The sequence below is a fragment of the Paroedura picta genome, chromosome 4 (genome assembly GCF_049243985.1).
Source record: "Paroedura picta isolate Pp20150507F chromosome 4, Ppicta_v3.0, whole genome shotgun sequence".
Taxonomy (NCBI): domain Eukaryota; kingdom Metazoa; phylum Chordata; class Lepidosauria; order Squamata; family Gekkonidae; genus Paroedura; species Paroedura picta.
Window position 1 is genome coordinate 122,856,172 of NC_135372.1, and position 24,234 is coordinate 122,880,405.

General features: G+C 45.9%; 1 protein-coding gene across 1 annotated transcript; it reads left to right on the forward strand.

Moving 5' to 3' along the window:
• The first annotated feature begins 1,460 nt into the window (after positions 1–1,460).
• On the forward strand, positions 1,461–6,814 carry TP53TG5 (TP53 target 5). The gene is made up of 5 exons (XM_077336346.1): positions 1,461–1,616; positions 3,352–3,420; positions 3,836–3,978; positions 4,995–5,316; positions 6,735–6,814. The coding sequence occupies exons 1-4, from the start codon at positions 1,581–1,583 to the stop codon at positions 5,302–5,304; spliced, it is 558 nt and encodes a 185-aa protein (XP_077192461.1). The 5' UTR covers positions 1,461–1,580; the 3' UTR covers positions 5,305–5,316; positions 6,735–6,814.
• The last annotated feature ends 17,420 nt before the right edge of the window (positions 6,815–24,234 follow it).

Here is a 24,234-nt window from a genome sequence, read left to right on the forward strand (position 1 = left end):
TATCTCATTAGAAGTGAGATGCCACTTTCCGGGTATAATGTGAAATAGGGTTGCCAACTCAAGTTTGGGAAATTCCTGGACATCTGGGGGTGGTGCTAGGAGGTGGAGCTCAGTGGTGACATGATACCATGTAGTCCACCCTCTGAAGGTTGGACTTTTCTCTGGGGGCACTGAGATCTGTTTTCTGGAGACCTGCAATAATTCCAGGAGAACTCCCAGCCACACCTGCAGCCTGGCAAGCCTATAAACACATTTTCTCCAGATATTTGAACAGGCCATCATAGAACTCTCTTTCTGCCTGATCCTCAGGTAGGTCCTCCATCAGATTTCTGCAAGGGAATTTCCGCACATCGGTATAAATAGCATTAAGCCAGCTGAATGGCATAGTGCTAAATATTATCACGCTTCCTGGCCATTCCTCACCTTCTTGCCGTCTCTCCCACCGGACATCCTCCCCTTCCATACATTCCCACTATGCTCTCCCACCGCACATCCTCCCCTTTTCCCCATCTCTCCCATATTTTTATTTGTTGCCTAAAATTCATAAAAATTGGGAGAAACCTCCAAAGAGAAGACAAGATTGTTATTATTTACATAATCAGGTAACTTTTTCTGATGTTACTACTGTAAGAGAATCTGTTGTGGAGAAATTTCTAGAAAGAAAAACAACAACATTGAAACAGTGTCATTGAGGAAGAAAAACAAAACCGAGACTGTACCTAGGAACTCATTCTGACATTTTGTCATATATATACTTTTGGAATAAACTCCTTATTTGCTTCGCCATGGCCAGCTTGATATATTTTTGTTCACACGATTCTGGGAACTTAGGCAGATTGTAAGTGGGTGGGCAGAAGGGATGGTGTCTGAGGTTGGCTCTTTTGGCCCTTTCTTGCATGCCCAGGAAATGTGATCACCGCCTTGGTGTCGGAAGGCGAATTTCCTCCAGACCAGACTGGCCAGGGATTTGGGGGGCATTGAAATGGGGTCACTGTGGGTGGACAGTTGTAAATTTCCTGCATTGTGCAGGGGGTTGGACCAGATGACCCTGGATGTCCCTTCCAACTCTATCATTCCATGATTCTATGAATACAGTTTATCTACAGTGCACCTAAACCATCAACTTTAAAACTCTTTCAGGAGCTGCTGTGTTTCTTTTGCTGTTCCATGCCATGGCTGTGGGACTCCCAGAAAAAATGCCCCTCCTATCCCTGGTAGCAACGGTGCTCGATCAATATTCACTTCACGAGGCACAACATGCTTTATTTGCTACCTCAAGTACCTGAGAGTAACAACTCCCCACTGCCCCATTTTATCTGATCTAATAATGGCAACTTTAAGCTGTCAAGAAATGCTCAGCCTGAACTGGTCTCGATTGAGTTTTGGGTTGCTTCTGATGTCATAAAGAATATGATGTCATAGCTCCCATGCATCGTGCCGTCACTCATGTTTCCCAAGCCCAGAAAGGGCACTTCAGTAGCATTTCAGAGCCCAAGGGAGGAAGCCACCTATCTCTCAGTTGTCTCACCTGTGTGCTACAGACCCTCCTGCTGAAGCTCTTAGAGAACCACCAGGGGGCTATGAAGACCTTTGAGAAACGGAAAGACCCCCTCATGGTATTTCATAGTTCTGATAAATGTGTAGCTACTCTGGATTATTGGCAGAAAACATAATATTGAGCACCAGCCTCAGTCACAAGCCATGGATCTCATGGAACAATGTTGTAGATGCAGGAAGCTCTAAAGCCATGCTTCTTGCACTGGGAGATGGGTTGCCTAAAGAAGATTATTCAGAGCATCATGTGGTTTCTTCAGACCCTTCCAAGCTCACTTTGTGCAGACCATGAGATGCAGATTAATTGATGCAGTTCTGATAATTACAACCTACCAGTTAAGACCTTGTTCTGCAGGCCTCTATCACTATGTCTCTTCCAGTGGCAACTGGAAGCATGGTATTTTAAGTGGTGGTCCCTTTTTTAAATGACCTCCTGCTTGAAATGATCTTAGAAACTTTGAGGTCCAAGGTTAAAAAAAAATCTTTTCACCCAGGTTTTTATGATCTTCTAATCCAGGGGCTGTTTCATGAAATTTGTTTTTAAGTTGCTGAATATATTATTATTATCTGTATTATATCTCTGGCTTGTTTTTATTGTTTTTTTTAAATATTGATAATTCTTATGCTGTTGTTTTAGTTATTGTAGTTTTATTTTTATGAGTTACCTACTCCAAAGGGAGTCTTGAGAAAAGCAGCCTATAAATTTCTTAAGCCAACAAATAAAGCAAAGGGGGTAAGCAGACTTTTACTTTAAAAAGAATGTTGACTTCCCTGGATTTTTGCTATTGGGAAATGTATAGCCTGATCTTATGTGCTGTCCCAAACACAAGTAATGTAACCTTAGAATATCCAACAAGCCCAGACAAATTTGAACATTCTCTTTGGTCCCCTAAACAGAACAAAAATTGTGGCTTTGTTACATGTACAAGTATTTTTATTTACAACACAGTCTCTTCTAAAGGATCGGGACAGGTTGACCAACCATGTGCATAGAATCTTCTTTTTTCTGTAATCAGAATACTGTATTTATTCAAGCAGAAGGCAGTCCTGATGATCCTTTGAAGGAAAAGGGTTATTTTTACAGGACATAACCTGGTGTAAGGAGACTTGACAGGGCAAAGTTTCAAAACTTTGGCTTCAAGCATTGGGTTTTCTTAGTGACAAGGATGCTGTTGACCAATTGAATCACAAACAGGTGAGGTCAGAAAAGGCCTGCAAAATGTCACATGGCTGAGTTACCAGGTGGCTGCTTTCCCTCATAATGCAATGCATCTGTAAGGTATTACTCTGTCCAGTTTCAGATGGATTAGATGTCTTTTTAAAGAGGCAGTGCAGTGACAACTTATATTCAGCATCTTGAATTTAATTAGTTTAAGGCCAGCAGGGTTCATTCCGCACACATTGGATAATGCACTTTCAATGCACTTTAGAAGCAGATTTTCCTGTTTCGCACCAGAAATTCCAGCGGGCAAAAGCACATTGAAAGTGTATTATCCAATATGTGCAGAATGCACCCTAGATTTCAAGGATGAGTTGCCACATTTATAACATAAATGAAACACATTGAACACAGGACACTGCCTTATACTGAATCAGGCCTTTGAATGAGGATCAGGGTCTAATTTGACAGCAGTTCTCCAAGGACTCTGGTAAAGATCTTTCACATCAGCTACTACTTGATCCTTTTAACTCGATACACCAGGGATAGGAGCTAGAATCTTCTGCTCTGCCATGGAGCCATGGCCCCTTCCCAATGAATTCATGTTTTAAAATGTTTTCCATCTACCTTTTTTTCAGAGCAAAACTATGGAGAGTGGAGCATCTCAGACCAGCAATATAAGACATGTCAAAAGGCAACTGAACAGAGTAAGAAGCTATTTTTTTCCTATATTAACACTATCAATAGCCCATTGGCTCAAAAAGAATCAGGGAATGTTAGTCAGAGACATTCCCCAATACTTTTTGAGCCAATGGCCTATTTATATTGTTAAGGAAATACTGTAGGATTTTTCCACACTAATCGTTCACTATTGTTACAACAATCTTATATTGGAGCACTCAACCACTGAAGAAGATATTGAAAATGAAACTTATCTAGAAACTGTTATGGTTTATTCTTCATGTATGTATAAATAATTGCATTACAACTGAATATATATTTTGTTAGAACAAGTATATTGCCTTGGATAGGTTCCTTGTTTTTCTGTTGGTACCACTAGGAGGTTGGCAAGTCTCGGTGTGTGTGGGCCTGTCTTAACTCTCCTTCTCTCTGCTTCGGCAGATACTCAAGAAGTTGGTTATTCTCAAGTTGCTGAAGGGCCCCAATCGCAGGATCAAATGGCTTCACGAATTAGCCTACAAATACCGGAAGACACTTGCATTCAGGGATCCCCTGGTCTGCTTGACTGCCCCATCAGCACCAGGGTAAGTTCTTCTCTGTGTGGATGCTAGAATGCAGACTGGGCTCTCTCTAGGCATGGGAGTGACAATGGAGATAGGCCCGTTTCCCCTGTACATACAAGAGGCCAAACAGCATGTTACCTTTAACGCCTCTCTGCTCATGCTGTATTTAGAGGCCTGAAAGAAAAGAAGAATCGGCCCACTTTCAGCTAGCAAGGGGTTCTTCCGCCTGGTTGCCTGGGGGGGAACCATGGCTGGGTATGTGGCTATTTTGAAACCAGGATATGAGCAAGAGTAATGAAAGCACCTTACTTTCCATTGCAGTCTACATTGGTGAGTAAGCAGCTTTTATTTACATAGGCCAATTTGGCCCAAGCTCATCAGGACTTGGGAACTCATCAGGATCAGCCACGGTTAATGCATGGATGGGAAGCCACCCAAGAAGACTGTGGTTGCTATGTAGAGGAAGGCACTGGCAAGCCACCTACAGGGCTGTACCTACTAGGGTTGAGTGCTTTGGCTCTGTTTGGTCGCCTCGGCAATCGCCAAAGCCCAAGGCAGCATGTAGGAGGCCAGCGCCGCGGGGTGGAGAGGAGGGGTGGTAGCCGCCGGCCGCCACACCGCCACCACCCTTCCTCTCCACCCCGCGGCACTGACTACCTCGGGCATCAGTGATCACCAAAGCGGCTGAACCAAGCTGAAGTGCTCAACCCTACTACCTACCCTTTTTGGTGCTCAGGCCAAGTGGGTGGGTGGGACGGTGATAGAAAGTGGTCCCAGTGGCACATCCCATGGCTGACATACCCTAGATACATGCCCGACCACTTCTGCTCCTCTCTTGCCTAGAACACCCAAGAACACCCATGGTTGGATTTGCCGTGAGCCTGTTGTGACTCAATGGCACAGTCTTCTTGGGTTTCCACAGGCAATTCCAGGAGACTAGCATGTAGTGGCTTCAATTTGTATTTTCAATGGTGAAAAGTTGCAGCAGACCTAATACAAACAAGTAATACCTGGTTCCACCCTATTCAATATGATAGGACAAGCATGACCTTGGAGGATCCTCTAATGCCCAGTGCAGAAATGGTTGTTGACCCCGTGGCAGAGCCTAGCGAGAATATGGTTGATCAGAATCACGAGGCTGAGCCTTCATCGGAGGCGTCCACAGAACCCCAGTCTCCGGATCTCTATCAGGTGCTCTCCTTGCAAGGCCTGCCCCAGAGGCTGCACATGCCTGCCCCGAGGGTGCTTTGCAGACCGTCAGCTCTGAGGTGGACCAAACCTTGCTGCACCCGATCGTGTTATGAGACTCTGGATCACGTTGTCACCTTTCCTTACTCGAGACGTTAGAACTTGTATTCGGTAAGCTAATGAATTTCCTGACTCAGTTATTCTCGCCTGGGGTGGACCGAATATCGGGGGAGTGGACAGTTGCTCCTGGATGGATGGAGCCACAGGCTCTACCCTAAATAGAAATCCTAAGTCCTGCAGATAGGGGGTGTGCCAGGTCCTAGTCCAGGCTCAACCAGGGTTTCATGAAAATGTGGTGCTTCTTGTTGGCCCTGGAAGGGTTTCCTGAATGGGTGGGAGTTAATTATTTTTTGTATATCTTAAATTAGTTAAACATTTATGAGTGATATGACCATATATGACCATATGTCACCCCCCCCCCCCAGAAAAAAGGCCAATAATTGGCCTGGAAAGCTATGTTTCCCAACCATATAACAAGTATAACCATCATAACATAACATGTCAACCAGAACAATATTTTAACAGGAATAGGAATGTTGACAAAGACTTGGGTAGGTCGGATTCTTGCACTGCACAGTTGCACTGTACTACATGATTGTAAAGGTTATTAGGGACTGGGGTCCATATCTGTGTGTGCTCCTTGCTGAAACTAGGGTTCTGCTATGGAACTTTGCATCATTTAAAGCAGGGGTGGCCAAACTGTGGCTATCCAGATGTTCATGGACTACAATTCCTATGAGCCCCAGGGGAATTGTAGTCCATGGACATCTGGAGAGCCACAGTCTGGCTACCCCTGATTTAAAGTGTCATGTTAGTACTTACGCTTTGCTTCAGTTCTGCTTTCAGACTTCTGCTTGGATCCACTGCATTGTTTGTGGAATATCCCATCCTGTTTATTTTGACTCTGCATAACCCTCCTTTAGTCCAAGTGAGATAGGCAGACTATATATAACATAAATAAAAATTAAAAATGGACATCAAAGGCTGGCAAGCAGCAAGCTCCTGTGTGTCTCCTTGTATTCTGTTCTCGTTTCTAGTAGATATATAGTCCAACCCCTAAGTAGAACAACCTCCTCCAGAGTGCACTGGGTGGGATTCTGTTCTTAGACCACAGTAGCAGCCGGAACAAGAGTCTTCTTGCATAGCCTCCTTTGCATCTTCATTTGTACACAATCCTGTCGCAAGTCCCCTTTTATTGCAAAAGTGGGGGTAAGGGTGTGGAAGAGAGTACCTTAGCAGAGTCTAGCTTGGGGCAGGGGAGGGATTCTGTTGATTAGATTCTGAGTAGTAGAAGAAGAAGAGTTGGTTCTTATATGCCGCTTTTCTCTACCAGACGGAGTCTCAAAACAGCTTAAAATCGCTTTCCCTTTCCTCTGCTTAAGTAGATCTGCTTAAGATGGCACTGTAATTCTCTTGGGAATACATTATACTAATAGCAACTTTCTGAAAGTCCTGCACTGGAAATTCCTTGCATGTTGTGATATCAGAGACCAGAATGTTGCTTACTATTTCTTCTTTCTTCATTTCAGATGCTCTGATATCAAGAGAACGCCTGATCTATTGAGCATCTCAGTGACATATTCCTTCATTAAATGGAGTATTGAACATCCTCATTTTGACTGTAGGTTGCAAAAGGAATAGGCACTGATGGCCTGGGAGTGGGAGACAGAGAGACGAATATTTTGAAAACATAAACATTGCAGGTTGACTATTTCCCTCTTTTCATATAGAAACACAGGACAGTGGTCACCGGGGGCCTGGTTGGCACAGTTGCCAATGGTTACTAGTGTGAAGGAATGGAATTGTCTTTGGTCTTCATTAAAACATCCTCCCTTACCGAGACCAATTCCAAGCCAGTAAAAAACAAACTTAGAACTGTAGCTGGACAAATTAATCTTAGCTCTGGTTCCAATGGGCTCAGAGAAGCTTTTGGTGAGAGGATTTTAAAAAGGCATTGGATCTGAATCAGAGCAGGTACTCTTGTTCTGCTAAATATAAGCAAAATGCTTTACAGTCTCCAAGAAGACTAATCTATAAAATCAGCAGAGCATATCTTTGTACACTGATTAAGAGATGATTTCTGATTACTATCTCTAGTTTTAAGATTGAGGAAGAATTAGGGTGTGGAGTAGGGGTGCCATTTCTGGGATGAGAAATACCTGGAAATTTGGCAGGGGGTGTGGATTCTGGAGCAGAGTTTGGAGAGCGGAAGAACCACAGCAACATATAATGCCACAGAATCTATCCTCCAAAGCAGCCATATTTCTCCAGGGGAAATGATCTCTATTGTCTAGAGCAGGGGTAGTCAACCTGTGGTCCGCGGCCCACTAGTGGTCCGCAAAGGCCTCGGTGACAGGCCGCCACGCCTGCCTCTCCCCCCGCCCACAGAGAGACGCTCACCAGGCCACCAAAGCAGCCGCTTCACTCGCGGCCCAGCTAGTTTTCTGCTATGAGCTGGGGGGGAAGACGCTGGAAAAGAACTGTCTTTACTAGAACTGTCTTTTTCTAGTAAAGCAGTCATACCAGTTTCTACTCAAATAATGTCCTGGTTTCTTTGTTACTGGCACCCGACTTGGAGAACATCAGTTATCTGAGTGGCTGAGAGGCAGAAGAAAAGTGTAATTTAAGTGAAATTCTAAAATCTGGATTCAGTACAACGTTGTTTTTTTCTATCTGTGTGCTCACCCATACAGTATTCAGAGCACGTCTATGAGGGGAAAAATATTGTACAATACTTGTTAGCATGTTATGCTTTGCAGGCAATTTAAGGCACACAGAGGGACATTCACCGTAGTTCTACACTTTTTGTTTCTGAATAATAGCACAGGATATGCTGGCTATGACAGAATTTCAGTCAAGTATCCTTCAGACACTGGGAGCAGAATATAACTTTTTGATGTTCTCCAACTGTGTGCCAACAATTACAATACCCCTTCTCCCTTCTCCCTTTCCCTTTCCCTGCCTCAAGTTTCCACTCAAGTTCTATTGCCTTTTCAATCCTTTCTTGAAGATCTCGTCTCAGTCTTTGACTTTGCTTTCAAAACTCCCTGCTCAAACACATCTTGGTATGCTTTGATATCACCTCTCCAAATCTCTCTCCCTGTCATTTTTTTGTGTCTGCAATTCTTCTATTTTTACATAGAAAAGCATTAAAGAAATGAAGATTTTTTTTAAAAGATAACAAAACAATGCCAACTCTGGGGAATGAGGGAATCTTTGTCAAAAGAGTGCTGTAAATGGAAAATCAATTGAAACACCGTATTTTAATAAAAAATAAACCTGCAAATACAAAAGAAATCTGGGTCTAAAATATATTTTTTGAGATATTAATATCCCTCTTTTCTCCTGAATGAAGGCCTAAAGCGACTAGCAGTATTATTTCCCCTTCCTCCAGTTTATCCTCACAACAATGACCTTGTGAGCTAAGTTAGGCTGAGAGAGACTGACTGGCCCAAGGTCACTCAGTGAATTCCCACGAAAAAGGAAAGATTCCAACCTGGATCTTTCAAGATTGTAGTTCAGCTTCCTCACCACTGCACCAAGCTGGCTCCTCCAGTCTGCTTGTGGCAGGAGAAACGTGAAAAAACAGCTGGAAGCACAGATGTGGGGAAGACCTGGTTTGGAGATACAGCAGGTGTTCCTCATTCTTCCATAGCAATATGGACTGTTAGAAAGCTATTTCTAGAAAAGACAGGACCTGTGCCTTCAGCACCCTTGTGAACAACATGCTATTGGCTAAGGGTGTATCATCCACACCTTTACTGCAACTTCAACCCCCAGCAAGTGACCATTTCTCTGTGATATAGCCCAACACATTTGAAATGGAGAAATCACGGGTGAGACAAAAGAGGCATCTCCTTCTCATGCCAAAATTTTAAAGGAAACAGTTTCTGTCCTGTTTTTGAGGAAATGTCAGAACGAGAACTTCCACTGTTCCCAGTTAGCTGCTGCTGCTGCGTGCACCAACAGAGAGAACTATGTCGCTGTGGTAGGACTTATGATATGCACACGGAAGGTCCAGCATTCAATCCCCAGCATCTCCAGTTAAAAAGATCATGTCATCGGTGATGGGAAGGGTCTCTGCCTGAAAGCCTGGAGTTCCGCTGCCAGACTGAATTATTCTGAGAGAACAAAGGTAGATTCAGCTTCATGTGGGGACTGACCCTGGTAAGGCAAGGTTGTCTGTCTTGAAGACGTTTGCATGGCTACTGCCTGTGGGTACGGCCTAAGCACCCCACCACCTCCTTAGGCAGCCTGTTCTCTTGCTCCTTAGGCAGCCTATTCCTTCCCAAAAGGCACACTCTAAGCCCTTGTGGTTATGCATGATTTATATGAGTTGCTTAGGAAAAGAAGGGGGACTCGGTTTTTCTGATGAATTCTTGGCATTCTCTAAGAGATGATGTTCCACTGGCCCAGGGCTGAGAAAGCCACGTACCTCTTAAATGTATGGTATTATTATACCATTACGCAGGCTTTCAAAAGACATACCGATGCACTTTTAAAAATGTACCTATTATTTACAGGAAATCAGATAATATATGTTCAGTTATGTAAATAACATTGTAGGCAAGCAGGAAAATGTTCAAGTGCGGCAAACATTTGGAGATTAAAAAATGACATATTGCTTGGCCTGTGGGGAAAAACACGGGCTCGGTAGATATTTTTCTTCACCCGATATTGATACTGTTCATTGCCTCGTCTTCATCACAAGTAAGCTAATATCCTTGTCACTTGGAATTGCTTTCCTTACAAGCGGTGAATTACCAACTAAGTATGGCTGTCTTGTGTCCAATGATAAGGAGAAGTTGAAATGGAAATTGATGGGTTCTTGGGTGCATTTTCCCCACAATGTTCTTTGGCTTCTTTTGAAGGCTTCTATGGATACCCTCCTAAGCCATGCAATATCAGCTCCCCCTCCCCAAGTTAAGCATCACAGGATATGCTTACAGAAGAATACAATCACACCAGGGCCAGAATTGCAGAGCAGTTTCTGTTCCTACCATTTCTGTATTATTATTATTATTATTAATAATAATTTATTTGATTTGTATGAACGCCACACTCGGCAACCGGCTCGCGGCGGTTCACAATATTCCAATACAAATACAGTAAAAACCTTTAAAATTCCCCATTAAAACCCCATAAACAATGACTCAGTCACAATGATGGTGTTTAAGAAAAAACTATTCCCATATAGCCATCTAGGGATGTGCCAGTGTTTGTCTCTTGTGGCCCTTCCTTGCATACCCAGGGAATTGCTGATCCCCACTGTGGGATGGTAGGTGAATTTCCTCCAGGCCAGGCTAGATTCTGGAGATTTTTGGCTTGTGTGTGAGGGCTAATTTGGCCATGAAATTGGGTCACCGTGGGTAGGCAAGTAGTTGTAAGTTCCTACAGTGTGCAGGGGGTTGGACAAGATGACCCTGGAGACCCCTTCCAATTCTATGATTCTATGAAGCCTCTTCCTCCATGGAGAAGCCCAAGCCTGTATTTATCACCTGCCAGTTTCATCAGATCAAGCAGTCAGAAAACACAGGAAGAAGGGGCCAGTTAACAAGTAACAGCTGCCAACCCTATGTATGAAAAAGAAAAGAGGAAGATCAAGATTTCCTGCTATAGAAATAATCCCAGTCTTAATGCTCTTATGCAGAATGTGCAATCACAGAATGTGCAATCTTAAAAAAAACACCTTCTGGCTTAATTAATCTGGAATAGTTCTGCCACACCCTAGTTCTGCCATCTCTTCAATCCTCCCCATCACGTCTTTTAAGCCTGCTCTCAATAAGAGGATTAGGAATTCTATTAATAAGACCATAAAAAGAACCTTGCTGGATCAAACTGAGGCACATTTTGCCCAGCATCTTGTTTCCCATTACAGCCAAGCAGATGCATGTGGGAGAACTGCAAGCAGGACAGTAGTTATGAGTCCCCAGAGGTATATGTGATGTTACCGAACATGCCAGCTCCATTGATAGCATCAAGCCCATGATAGACCTCTCCTCCATGAATGCCCATTGTGGCTTTGATACACTGGAGCATTTCCATGGATGGAAAGATTTCTGCTGATGGAGTATGACCTTATTAAACTCCCCCTCCAACTCAAGCAAAAATCCCCCCCAGTGTTCTTACTGGGGGACAGGAGACCCTCATGAGCAGGGGTAGTCAACCTGTGGACCTCCAGATTTCCATGGACTACAATTCCCATGAGCACCTGCTAGCATTGGCTGGCAGGGGCTCGTGGGAATTGTAGTCCATGAACATCTGGAGGATCACAGGTTGACTACCTCTGCTCATGAGCAACACTGGGGAGGGGCATTGTAGGCTGCAGTGGGATATGGGAGGTAAGAAAGGAGAAATCCACAAGGGGAAACCCTCTCTGCACAAGCATTGCAGTACATCCACGTGGTATGATTACTGTAACTAGCTTTCCACGGGCCTACCCCTATCCTTGACCCAGAAATTACAACTGGTTCAGAATGCGGCTGCCCAGGTCTTCGCAAGGACCTCATGGAGAGCCTGCATTCAACCAGCAGCTGCCAGTGGAGTTCCAGATCAGGTCTAAGGTGTTGGTTAACCTTTAGGGCCTTAGGTGGTCCGGGACTGTGAATCTTAGGGACCGTCTCTCGGAGTATACCCCCCCCCCAAACAATGTTACACTCCGCTAGTGCCAATTTGCTGGTGGTTCCCAGCCCCAGAGAAGTGTGCCTGGTTCCCACCAGAGCCAGGCCTTCTTAGCCCTGGTTCCAGCCTGGTAGAATAAGTTGCCCACTGAGATCCAGGACCTTTTGGAACTGTCCAAAACGGCCGTCTCTCACCAAGCGTATGGCTGAGGCCAAGCACTTATTGACATCTGAATGGGCCCCCCTTTTCTGCATCTAGACCTGGGTGAAAGGCTGTTCTCCATCTAGACCTGGGTGAAAGGCTTTTCTAGCGGTCCCCAGGTTTTTAGTGAGGTGCACGTTTTCCTTGTTTGTTAACTGATTGTTTTAGATGTATATGGTTTTATCTTTCGGATGCATTAGTATGCTGCTAGAGAGGGGCGGCCTAGAAATAGAAATAAGAATATAATGATAATAATAATAAGAAATCCAGTTCATCTGTAAACTGTAAGTATGAAGCTGTACTTTTTTCAGTGTTAACAGATCATCAGTTTTAGTCCTTGAGCATGAAATATCATGCTTTAAGTCACACTTCAGCCAACCCTGATGATGTGGGCAAAAAGACACAACTGAACCAGGGGTGGGCACTTTTGAATACCAGGGATTTTAAGCAAGTGTTTAAATAAATTTCTTCCAACAAAATCACTGGAGTCTGAAACTGCTCAACTCTTGCTGGACCAGGCCAGGGGTTTGAAGAACGTGCCCCAGGGCTCCATCTTGGAGTGCCAGGGTTTTCCTGAAGGCAATCTGAGAACTGCAAAGTGGTGTGCGATCCTCAGTTGTACACACAGCACATCCCATGCAACACCCCTGTACATCTTCCCCTGACAGTGTGCATATGCGTTGTTGCCTAAAGTCATATTCTGTGACATCTAGAGTCAGCAGAATATCTGGGAGAAAATAGCGCGTCCATGTTTTCTGCGGTGATTATCTTGTTGGTGCGATTGTTGGGCCATTTGTGCTTGCAACATAGATTTCACACAAATGATTTCAGGCAAATGTGGTTTTCCCCAATATTAGCCACGGTTTCCCTTTCACTCAAGATGCAATTTGTAGCCACTCTTGGGTGCTGTCCTCATGCCATAATGGTTCTCAACCCCCTTTTCAAAATGCAACCCTCCCTTTCCCTCTCCCTCAGTTGTCACATGAGAAGGTAAAATATATATCTACTTCAGTTTTGTGACCTGTCCCAAATAGTGCAACATAATTGGACAGCATGGACAAAAATAAGAGATCCAGTTTGGTTTTGGGAAATAAACTCTGCTTAAGTTCAGAGACTCTACCGCCAAAAAACCCGAGCCCCAGTACACTTCTAAACATAACTTTGTATACTTTTTGAAATATAAGAAGGGGGAAGGGCCCCCATGTCTGCCAAGACAGGCCATCTGACATCATTGGGGCCACTGCAGAAAAGGCTGCGCACGTCCTGGACTTGCTGAATAAAGGCATTTGGTTTCTCATGATCTTCTTTCTTCATATGACTCCGACCTGCACCGATCTGGCTTAGCGTGCATGTTTGGCGCACCAGCCCTGCTTGATCCGGGCCCCCTCCCGCCAGGGAGCTCCTCACTCCCTGACCCGCCACAGTAGCCCGGGGCAGCGCTGCATTTTGCTCGTGGAGACCGGTGACTCCTCCCGTTCTCGTCTCCCGGCGAAGCAAGGCTCCCCGGAACTGGAGGGAGACCGGGCTGAGCCGACAGGGAGCGTCCGGGGCGCTCTTCCCTCGACGTTCCCCGACGGCTCGCCTGCGCTTCGTGGCTCGTCCGGCGCGGAGAGGGGAGCTGGCGGAGGGCGCGCTGCTGAAGTCCGGGGATGGAGTCCCGCTTGAACTCCTGAGCAGGGCGGCGGCGGCGGCGGCAGGATGGGCCCGGGGGCGGCCACGGCGCTGATGCTCCTGGCGCTGGGTAAGGGGAGCCTTCCGGAGGGCTCGGCGGGGGGCAGCAGGAAGGTCAGGCAGGGTCCATACCCGGGGGGGGGGGAGGGATGCATCAGCAGCGACGTTTCTAGGGCCGGTTCCCCCTAGGCTATGCTCTCTCTTCTTTCTGCTTTGATGATTTGGGGGAGTGGGGCAGGATATTGCCATACGTGGGGTTGCCAACTTTTCTCCTGCTGGGAGCACTGTGTCCTTAACAGCTCCCAACAGTCTCCGCTTTAGTGAGTCTTCTCTCAGTATGAAAATTAAACGACAGGGAAAACTTTTCCCCCTAACATTTTTCCACCTCCAGCATCCCAGTTAAAGATTTAGGAGTTCACAGCAAGCGATTCTTATTGAAAGAATTTGGAGTTACTCCCCCAGGGAATTATCCCTATGAATTTTTCGTATGTGGGTTGCAAACCTGGGCAATGAATTGTTGAGCTGAATTGACCCTTCCAAATTTATGCCCACTAACCCTGTTTTCATTCTGCACATCCTCTCTGGAGTCGGAGGCAGTCTACCTCTTCCCCCATTTTATCTTCACAACAGCCTTGCAAGGCAGCCTTGGCTCAGAAACATTTGCCTCCCATTGAAGTTGACGACTGAGTCTGTAATGTTTGTACAGGTCTGTAAGGTCTATTAGGTTGTGCTAGCTCATTGGTAAATATACTCAGAGCTCAAGGAAATATGAAACTGGAGACCAGCCTTGTGGGACCCCTCTAGGGTAGCGATCCCCAACCTGTGGGCTGCGGACCACATGTGGTCCTTCGACTAATTGGAGGTGGGCCCCGAAGGACGCCTTCTCCCCCCCCCCCCCGGCCCTTTATTTCATCCCCCCCCAGCCCTTTACAACACACTTCATTGTTGTGGCGTGTCTGTATCTTATTTTGAAGGGATGTTTAAACATTACCATAGTGATCAGAGAGCGCTAGGGCAGTGGTTGAGAGTAGAGGAGTAAACTACCCTCCCCCCCACTGAGCCTCAGTAAAAGGCATTGAGTGGTCCCCGGCGTTGAGTGGTCCCCGGTGATAAAAAGGTTGGGGACCACTGCTCTAGGGAATTTGTCTCTCAATCAGGCGATGAATCTGCTCAGAGGAGATTTGCATGAGCAAGTTACATGAATCCCATTTCCATTTACAGCCTCTTTGCTGAAGTCCGTGGCTGCAGAAACTCAGTGTGGCAACATTTACCAAGACTTCTCTGACTGCATCTTAAGATTAGGAGAAAACATGGCTGGCTTTGAAGAAGAGGATGAAGACGAAAGGAGCCAGGCCCAGGAGCTGCACACTGTCTGTGGGTGAGTGGCATGTGCTCATAACTGCCACCATGCTCATCTGCACACCGGGAGGGGCAGTTATATAAATCTAATTATAAATAAATGGATGATGGTGTTTGATCTGTAGCACACAGCAGTGTTTTGTCTTTGAAGTATTTGACAATGCATGAGGTTTCATACTCAGAAGAGAGAGAGACCAACACATTTAAAGCACTCTGAATTCTGAGGTAAATTTTCCAATTTGAAACCTCCTTGTCTATTGACAAATAGGCTGTGGTGAGAGTCCTCAATAGACAATTATCTCAATTAATTATCTTAGAGAGCCAGCTTGGTACAGTGGTTAGGAGGGCGGACTTCTAATCTGGCTTTCCAGGTTCGATTCTGCACTCCTCCACATGCAGCCAGCTGGGTGACCTTGGGCTCGCCATGGCACTGATAAAGCTGTTCTGACCAAGCAGTGATATCAGGGCTCTCTCAGCCTCACCCACCTCACAGGGTGTTTGTTGTGAGGAGAGGAAAGAGAAGGTGATTGTAAGCTGTTTTGAGACAGGTAGAGAAAAGTATCTTATGAGAACCAGCTCTTCTTCATCATCATCTTTACAACAACCTTGTGCGTTAGGTTAAGTTGCCAGAAAATGGCTGGCTAAATTTTCCCCATGAGCTTCGCAGTGAGTGAGGATTTAAATCCATATTCCCCTGGGCTAAGCCCAGCACACTAATCATTATACCACAATCACTATGACTTTGTGTGTGGGAATGTAGTCTCGAACCTGGGAGCCCAGCTTCTTCACCTCCCCCCTAGATTCTCTGGATGGGTTTCAGACTCACTGGTAGTCCTTAGCCTTTAAAGTGGGAGCTGTCCAACCTTAGCATGGCTAGGAGGATGCTGTAAGACCCCTAGTAAATGGAGTGGGTAAAAAGGTAAAGGTAAAGGTATCCCCTGTGGAAGCACTGAGTCATGTCTGACCCTTGGGATGACGCCCTCTAGTGTTTTCATGGCAGACTCAATGCACGTGGTTTGCCAGTGCCTTCCCCAGTCATTACCGTTTACCCCCCAGCAAGCTGGGTACTCATTTTACCGAACTCGGAAGGATGGAAGGCTAAGTCAACTTTGAGCCGGCTGCTGCCAGCCTCATGGGCAGAGCTTTCAGACTGCATGTCTGCTGCCTTACCACTCTGCGCCACAAGAGGCTCATAATGGAGTGGGTAGCATATGTTAATTAGCGACACCATGAATTGATAACATGAATGGCTCAGAGTGCCGGCAAGCTAGAAGCAATCCAATTTGACACAAGCACAGAGCACTTCAGCTCTGGGAAGGATTTATTCACCTGAAGGATGGGAGGTTCAGGCAGGTGCCGCCAATTGCTTATTAGTAATCTAATCAGAACTAATGAAGGAGCCGGGGATCCAAGGCTCTGGCAGCCCAGCCAGGAGCAGTTCTGGGCGGAGGGGGCATGATTAAAAGCAGGGAGGGGGAGAAAGAAAGAAATGAAGGCTTTGCTGAGAGTAAATGGCTGTCACTGAAAGTTTGAGGAATGAATGAATGTGTGGGAGCGAGGCAGGGCACGGAGGAATTAGGAAATGCAGAAAGCAATCAAGGGGAAAGCTGGAGCTCTGGAGGATGCCTAAACCAGCAAGGGCCCTGAGAGAAGAACTGAGAAGATTAGAAAAGCCGGAAGGACTGCATTAATATAGAGCGGGAACTGGCAAAATGACAAGGCAGGTTAGAGCAGCACAAGCAATTTCCTAACCGCAGGGTTATGAGGTTAATGAAGGAGACAATGAGAAAGGATCTCAGAGGAAGAATGGCAAAGGGAAGATGACCTGAAGAGAAACAGTCTGAATCAGGGGGGCTGAATTGTGATTCCACCACAATTCGGCCATCCAAATACATTCCTCCCCTCCCCCATTTTCTTAGGCAGTGGTTGAGAAGAGGGGGGAGGAAAGTGGTTGATGACCAGCATCCTGCCCACTCCATTTAAATGCCTTCCCACCTGGGGCTCCATAGAAATGGAGTGGGTGGGGCATCTGTCATCAACGGCGGATGGGAGTGCTGGCTGCAATTAAAAGGAAGTGGCCAGCGCAGCCATCAGCTGATGATGAAACCCTGAAACTTTTTGGATTTGGCTGAAGCTGAAAAGGTAAAGGGATATTTGTGCCTTTCGGATTTGGCCACACACACTGAGCCCCAGTCCTGTTCATGAACCTGCACAACTGGGAATTAAGTTCTGAGCATGGAACTCCCAGGGCAAGTCTGGATATGGGGCCAGCGTAGACTGGATGGGGGTACAACATCGATTTGGAGACTGCCAAATTGGGGGGGGGGGGATGTTTGTCAAGGATGAGGGTGAGAAGTCTCTGGGCTTCTTTGAGGACATGAGTGAGATGTCCCAGCCCCAGCCCACTGCTCTTCAAATGGCTTATCGTTCTTTGTTCTCATAGCAAGTTGATCATTTACGTAAGAGAACTGAGCCTTCATAGGTAGGCCTTACAATATTTCAAAGAGAGAAAATGTCAGTTGCAAGTAAAAATAGTCCCTCTTGCTTTTCATGAAGTGCAGAACTCCGAAATAAGGAGGCCAGTTTAGAAATGGGGGCAAAAAAGGTTATGCAAAATAGAACAATTCCTGCATGCCAACTTAACCATGCAGCACAATGAGGTGCTTAAAGGAAGTCAGCTCCCCCAGAAGGACTGAACTCTGCATCACATTGGGGTAGGTAACCCTTGGCATTTGTGCTGACAGTGACACCCCAGACCTTTTGCTTGGCAGGCACCCAAAGCCAGATCGACTGGCACTGCTGGCAGCACTGTGTCATAATGGGTGAACTACCCACACATTGATTGGGTCAAGATGGGTGCAAGTCAGGAGAAAGAAACTCGGTTTCTTGATACTCTCAATAGTTGTGCCATGGAAAAAATAGTCACTGAACCTACCAGGGACGAGGCAGTCCTGGACTTGGTTCTTAGGACCTGATGAGAGATGTAAACGTGATAGCGAGAGTTGGGAACAGGAGCACTAAGTTTAGCTATTAAGTTTAGCATTTATGTGAATAGAGAGTTGCCCTAAAAGACCAACACAACCACATTTAACTTTAGAAGGGATAACTTCTCTCAAATGAGGGGGTTGTGAAGAAGAAACTGAAAGGAAAGGCAAGGAAATTCAAATCCCTTTGGGAAGCTTGGAGACTACTTAAATCCACAATACTGAAAGCTCAAATAAAATGCATACCATAGGTTAGGAACGGAACGAGTAAGTATCAAAAAGGCCTGCATGGTTAACCAACAAAGTAATGGAGGCAGTAAAAGGTAAGGGATTCCTTTAAGTTAGCGATCCCCAACCTGTGGGCCGCGGACCACATGTGGTCCTTCGACTAGTTGGAGGTGGGCCCTGAAGGACGCCTTCTCCCCCCCCCCGGCCCTTTACTTCATCCCCCCCGGCCCTTTACAACACACTTTGGGTGTCATTGTCTCCCATCACTCCCAGATGGGACTATCTCGTTGCAGAGAAACAAGCTCAGGGTTCCCATTGATTTGTCATTGTCATGAGTTAAAATTTCCATGAAAATAAAATGTTCCTTATGTTCATTGTTGTGCCGTGTCTGTATCTTATTTTGAAGGGATGTTTAAACACTACCATGGCGATCAGAGAGCGTTAGGGCAGTGGTTGAGAGTAGAGAACTACCCCCCCCGGGCCTCAGTAAAATTGTCAAGTGTTGAGTGGTCCCCGGTGATAAAAAGGTTGGGGACCACTGCTTTAAGTGGTGGAAGGTTAGTCCAAGTGAGGTAAATAGAAAGGAGCACAGGCTTTGGCCAATAAAATGCAAGTTGATCAGGCAGGCAAAAAGGGACTATGAGGAACATGTTGCAAAAACATAAAGATCAGCAATAAAAATTTCAAATACATTAGTAGCATAAAGCCAACTAGGGAGGCAGTGGGACCCTTGATTGGCCAAGGGGTAAAAAGGCTATTAAAAATGGTAAGGAAATGGCAGAGAAGATGAATACATTTCTTACTGCTGGAAGAGGGGAGGTGCTCGCCCACTCCAATTTCAGGAAGGGCGTCAAAAGATCTGAGTCAGATAGAGGTCACAAGAGAGGAGGTCCTATGTCTGATGGACAAATTAAAAACTGACCACTCACCAGGCCCAGATGGCATGCATCCAAGAGTTCTGAAAGAACTCATTTGTGAACCTGTGGATCTTGTTACCTGATAGATTGTTGTGATGTTCTATGAAATTTATGCAACGTTATAGATTGTTATAATGTTCTATGTAATTTTGTGCAACGTTTCATGTAAACCGCCCCATCTAAATAATAAATATGCCATCTATCACTACAATCTGCCTTCATTCTCAAGGACTGGAAGGTAGCTAACATAATCCGCATCTTTATAAAGAGTTCCAGGGGAGATCTGGGAAGTTACAGGCCAGTCAGTCTAAAACGGATAGTGGGTAAATTGGCAAAATCCATTATTAAATATAAACTTAGTAGGCACTAGGGTGAACAAAATCTATTGAGGAATTAATAGCATGGATTCTGTAAAAGGAAATCTTGTCTCTCTAACCTTTTCGAGTTTTTGAGGGGGTGAAAAACTTGTGAACTAGAGTGACCCGGTAGACGTTGTTTACCTAGGCAGAGTCTGCACTTACTTTGTTTATTCCATTGTCAATCCTGTTGAATTCAGATCGATTTGAACTCAGGTCTTCCTCCCCCCCCCCCCTAATTGAAACAGGAAAGTGTTCTGCACGTGGTTAGGGTAGTTCAGAAGGGGAGGGGAGCCAAGCCTCTTTCTTTCTTTTCTTGAAGGGGGTGGGAAAGGAGCCAAGCAGGGAGCCTCTTTCTTTTCTTGGAGGGGGTGGGAGAGGATCAAAGAAGGCAGAGGTTGAGAGAAATGAGACTGACAGAAGTTGAGAGAAATTAGGGGCTTCTCCTTTAAGGCAAGCTTGTCACTTGACCAGCTTTGGCCAATCAGGGGTTCTCTACCACGGAGCAAATCCCAGATTCAAAACAGCCTGCTTTCTCAATCTGGATTTTAAAAATATTGAGCATTAAAAGCACTCTATTGCACAATAAAGGTAGGGTCACTCTGGATCAATCCTTCTTGCTGCAGAAGGAAATTATAAATCTCCCAAAATCAAAACGGAAATTGCATTCTGTGTAGACGGCAGGGACTGAATCGACCTGGGATTGGAATAAAAGCTCCATGCAGTTTACACCCTAGACTTCCAGAAGCTCTTGATAAAGTTCTTCATTAAAGGCTTCTAAGTAAACTCAGCAGTCATGGAATAAGAGGAAAAGTCCTCGTGTGAATTCAAAATTGCTTAATGAACAGGAAAATGCATAAATTGTCAGATTTCACAGTAGAAGGTAGCAAGCAGTGCTTTTTAACATCCATGAATGATTTGGATTTGGGAGTAAGCAGTGAAGTGGATAAGTTTGCAGCTGACACTCAGTTGTTCGGGGTGGTAACCAGGGAGGACTGTGAGGTGCTCCAGAGGGATCTGTCGACGCTGAGCAAGCAGGCGTCAATGTGGTAAATCCAGTTCAACGTGGGCAAGTTCAAGGCAATGCACATTGCAGCCAAAACTCTGCAGAGAGGCAGATTCTGTGCAGAAATATTTTTGTTAATTTCAAATCATAAAAGGAAAATTATTTCTATTGCAGAAGCCCTCTACAAAGTACTTGTAGGCTTCTGTAGCTCATCATTCTAGGGTGGGAAAAGGGACTTCATAATAGGGAGGATCTGTCCCTCATTTGGCAATAGTCCCACAAACAGTTTCACCATCGGGGAAGATGCTCTGCTTTGAAAACAGGCAGCAGCTTCCCTGCTTCATTTCTCAGGAAGACACTAACCGTCTCCTCCTTATTCCTTTGCTGCAGATACTGGGAGGAGTTTCATGCCTGTGCTATGATGGCCCTATGGGAGTGCCAGCGGGAGGCTGTAACTGGCTGGGAGAGGCTGAAAAAGGAATCCAAGAAAATCCAATTCCAAGGCAGCTTATTTGACCTCTGCACTTCGCGGAATTCCAGCACCATGCAAATCTCACAAATATTGCTGTTAAGCATCACTTTGATGGTCACTTGGCTTAATTTATAAAGGGGGGAAATTACAACATCTGTCCAATTGTATGCCCTCCAACCAAATATTTTTAAAAATATTGTTAGGTTATTTTTGTGTGTGTGTAAGATTCACAGCATTTTCTAGGCTTTAGTTCTCTCCCCCCACTAAACTGTGTCACCACCAGTATATTTAGCATCAGCTCCAATCTGAACTTGCCCATGTGAGATTGCACACTGATGGTAGATTTAAGAAGCCTGAGAGGTTGATTCTGGGACAAAGACAGGAGCTCCAATCCCTGCTCTCCGCAGCTTTGCCTGCTTGTTTGGAAATGTTTTTTTGACAAAAGTCCGTAGAAGTTCATGGTTCAGAAGCATCCTTGAGGGCAATTGGAATGGCTGGATAATGTCATGGAATGGCACAGGCTTTCTCTAAAGAACCAAATTCACCTGGTTTCATTTCAAGCCAGAAACAATCACAGGGAATATTCATTGACGGCACTCATGGCTATGTTTTGGGGCACTCAGCAGGTCATTCCCAGGATCAGCTGATCTGCCAACATGCTTTGGGACATAACGAGGACCACCTGAGAACCCTGCTACATCCTAGAACTTGAGTGTGTGATTACAAAGCACTCTGGACCAAAGATGGTTGATGGAACAGCAAGCTTCTTAATAAACATGGATCTTCTGCAATTCCTAACACGCCAATTAATATCACACACCTCCCTCCCCTGGACAATCAATTTCTCTCTTCTCCCATACATTCAAGAATAAAGGTATGGTAAATTCTTCCCACTGGAGGACATTCAAGCCCCTTTAGTGAATAGTCATGGGTAAGACATCTGTCATTGTAAGGCAGGCTATCTCAACCAGGGTTTCATGAGACCCTGGGGTTTCTTAAAGGGTTTCCCAAGTGGGTGGGAGTTAATCATTATATTTTAAAAAAATGTTAAACATTTATCTGGTAAAAAAGGTAAAGGTATCCCCTGTGCAAGCACTGGGTCATGCCTGACCCTTGGGGTGACTCCCTCTAGCGTTTTCATGGCAGACTCAATATGGGGTGGTTTGCCAGGGCCTTCCCCAGTCATTACTGTTTACCCCCCAGCAAGCAGGGTACTCATTTTACCAACCTCGGAAGGATGAGTCAACCTTGAGCCGGCTGCTGGGATTGAACTCCCAGCCTCATGGACAGAAAGCTTCAGACAGCATTTCTGCTGCCTTACCACCCTGTGCCACAAGAGGCTCTATTTATCTGGTATATGACCATATATGGTCATGTCAACCCTTCCCTCCCCAAATGGCCAATGATAGGCCTGGAGGGGATGGGAGGGGGAGGGACCCAGGGTGGGCATGTACACAGCTATGCTTCCCAATCATATTCTGCATGATCACACCACTTCTGGGGTTTCTCATAGCCTGAAGAATGTTTCAGGGGTTTCTCAAGGGTAAAAAAGTTGAGAAAGGCTGTTCCAGCGACTAAAACAAGGGCTGATACGCTACCCATGAGCAGATCTCCCACTTTTCTCCCCAACGTCAAAACAGCTGATTCAACATAACCTCCTTCATGCATTATCTTTACAGGGATAAGCGTGAGGACAGGAGAAGCGTGAAGAACTCTGAACTCCTGGGAAAGGGGAGGGGAGGACTAGAAAATGAAAAGGCTAGCCACAAGGAAGGTAGCCCCCTTTCAAGACCATCAGCAGATCAAGTTCAGTGTCTCCCAATCACAGTATCTACGACTTGGTAAATCCCACTTCAGCTTGTTGCCACAGCTCTCCACAAATACCTTCCTTGATTTAGTGACAATGGATTTAGCGTTGGGGTTTGGCCAACGGGCCTAGCAATGGAGGCAAGTGCTGCAGAAGCCCTCTCCCTCTGCCTCGGAGACCAACCCCTCCAGGGCCAGTGCTAGATTAGATTCGTTAAGGAGAGGAAGCCGTCTGCCGTGGGAAAGGAATAGTCTTTTCTTTTGGGGATCCTCCCACCCCCTAATATGACGCCTCCATTAAAAAATAGGTTGACATTCAAATTTGCCACATAAAATAACAATCTAGAGCTTAACCCAGACTTAGTCCAATGGGATTTAATGTGCAGGTATGCGGGCACAGAATGGCAGCCTAGACTGGCAAGGGCTTCCTTTTCTGCCCCCTCGGAGTCAGGGCTGAAATCCCAAAAGGAGGTTTTGTGCAGCATCCTCACATAAAATGCCTCTTTGTCCCTTTGGCAGTTTGGTGTAGTGGTTAGGAGTGCGGACTTCTAATCTGGCATGCCAGGTTTGATTTTGCACTCCCCCACATGCAGCCAGCTGGGTGACCTTGGCCATGCCACGGCACTGATAAAGCTGTTCCGACTGAGCAATAATATCAGGGCTCTCTCAGCCTCACCTCCCTCACAGGGTGTCTGTTGCGGGGAGAGGGAAGGGGAGGTGACTGCAAGCCGCTTTGAGCCTCCTTCGGGTAGGGAAAAGCGGCATATAAGAACCAACTCTTCTTCTTCTTTGTCCCCTGCTTTCGTTTTTTAAAAACTTCCAGCCAGAGGGAGAGTTTTAATTTCATTCCAAAGTTTTCACTAAACAAAGTTGGGGTCCAGTAGCACCTTTAAGACCAACAAAGTTGAATGCTGGGTACAAAGTTTCATGTGTATGCATATTGTTTCTGAAGAAATGTGCATGCACACAGCTTATACCCAGAATTAAACTTGTGGGTCTTGAAGATGCCACTGGACCCCAACCTTATCCAAAAGTTTGAGTCCTTTACAGCAGTGGTCCCCCAACCTTTTTCAGGCTGGGCACCGGCGGCAGCAGGGAGGGTGATTACGCGGCCTGTTAGAAAGTCAGAAAGTCACTCAGGACAGTGGTCCCCAACCTGCGGGCAGGCCGCGGCTCCCTCTCCCCACCCCACCCCCCGCAGTAAAAAACTTCCCAGGCCACAAGCTTGCGGCCCGGGAAGCTTCTTACTGCGGGAGGGCGGGGAGAGGGAATCAGGGCCGGGCCGCGCATCGCGCATGCGCGGCCCGATGCGTGGCCCAATGCACGGCGCGGCCCGCAGGCACGGCCCGATGTGCGGGCATGGCCCGATGCGCGGGCGCAGGCCGCACATCAGGGTGTGGTCTGCGGG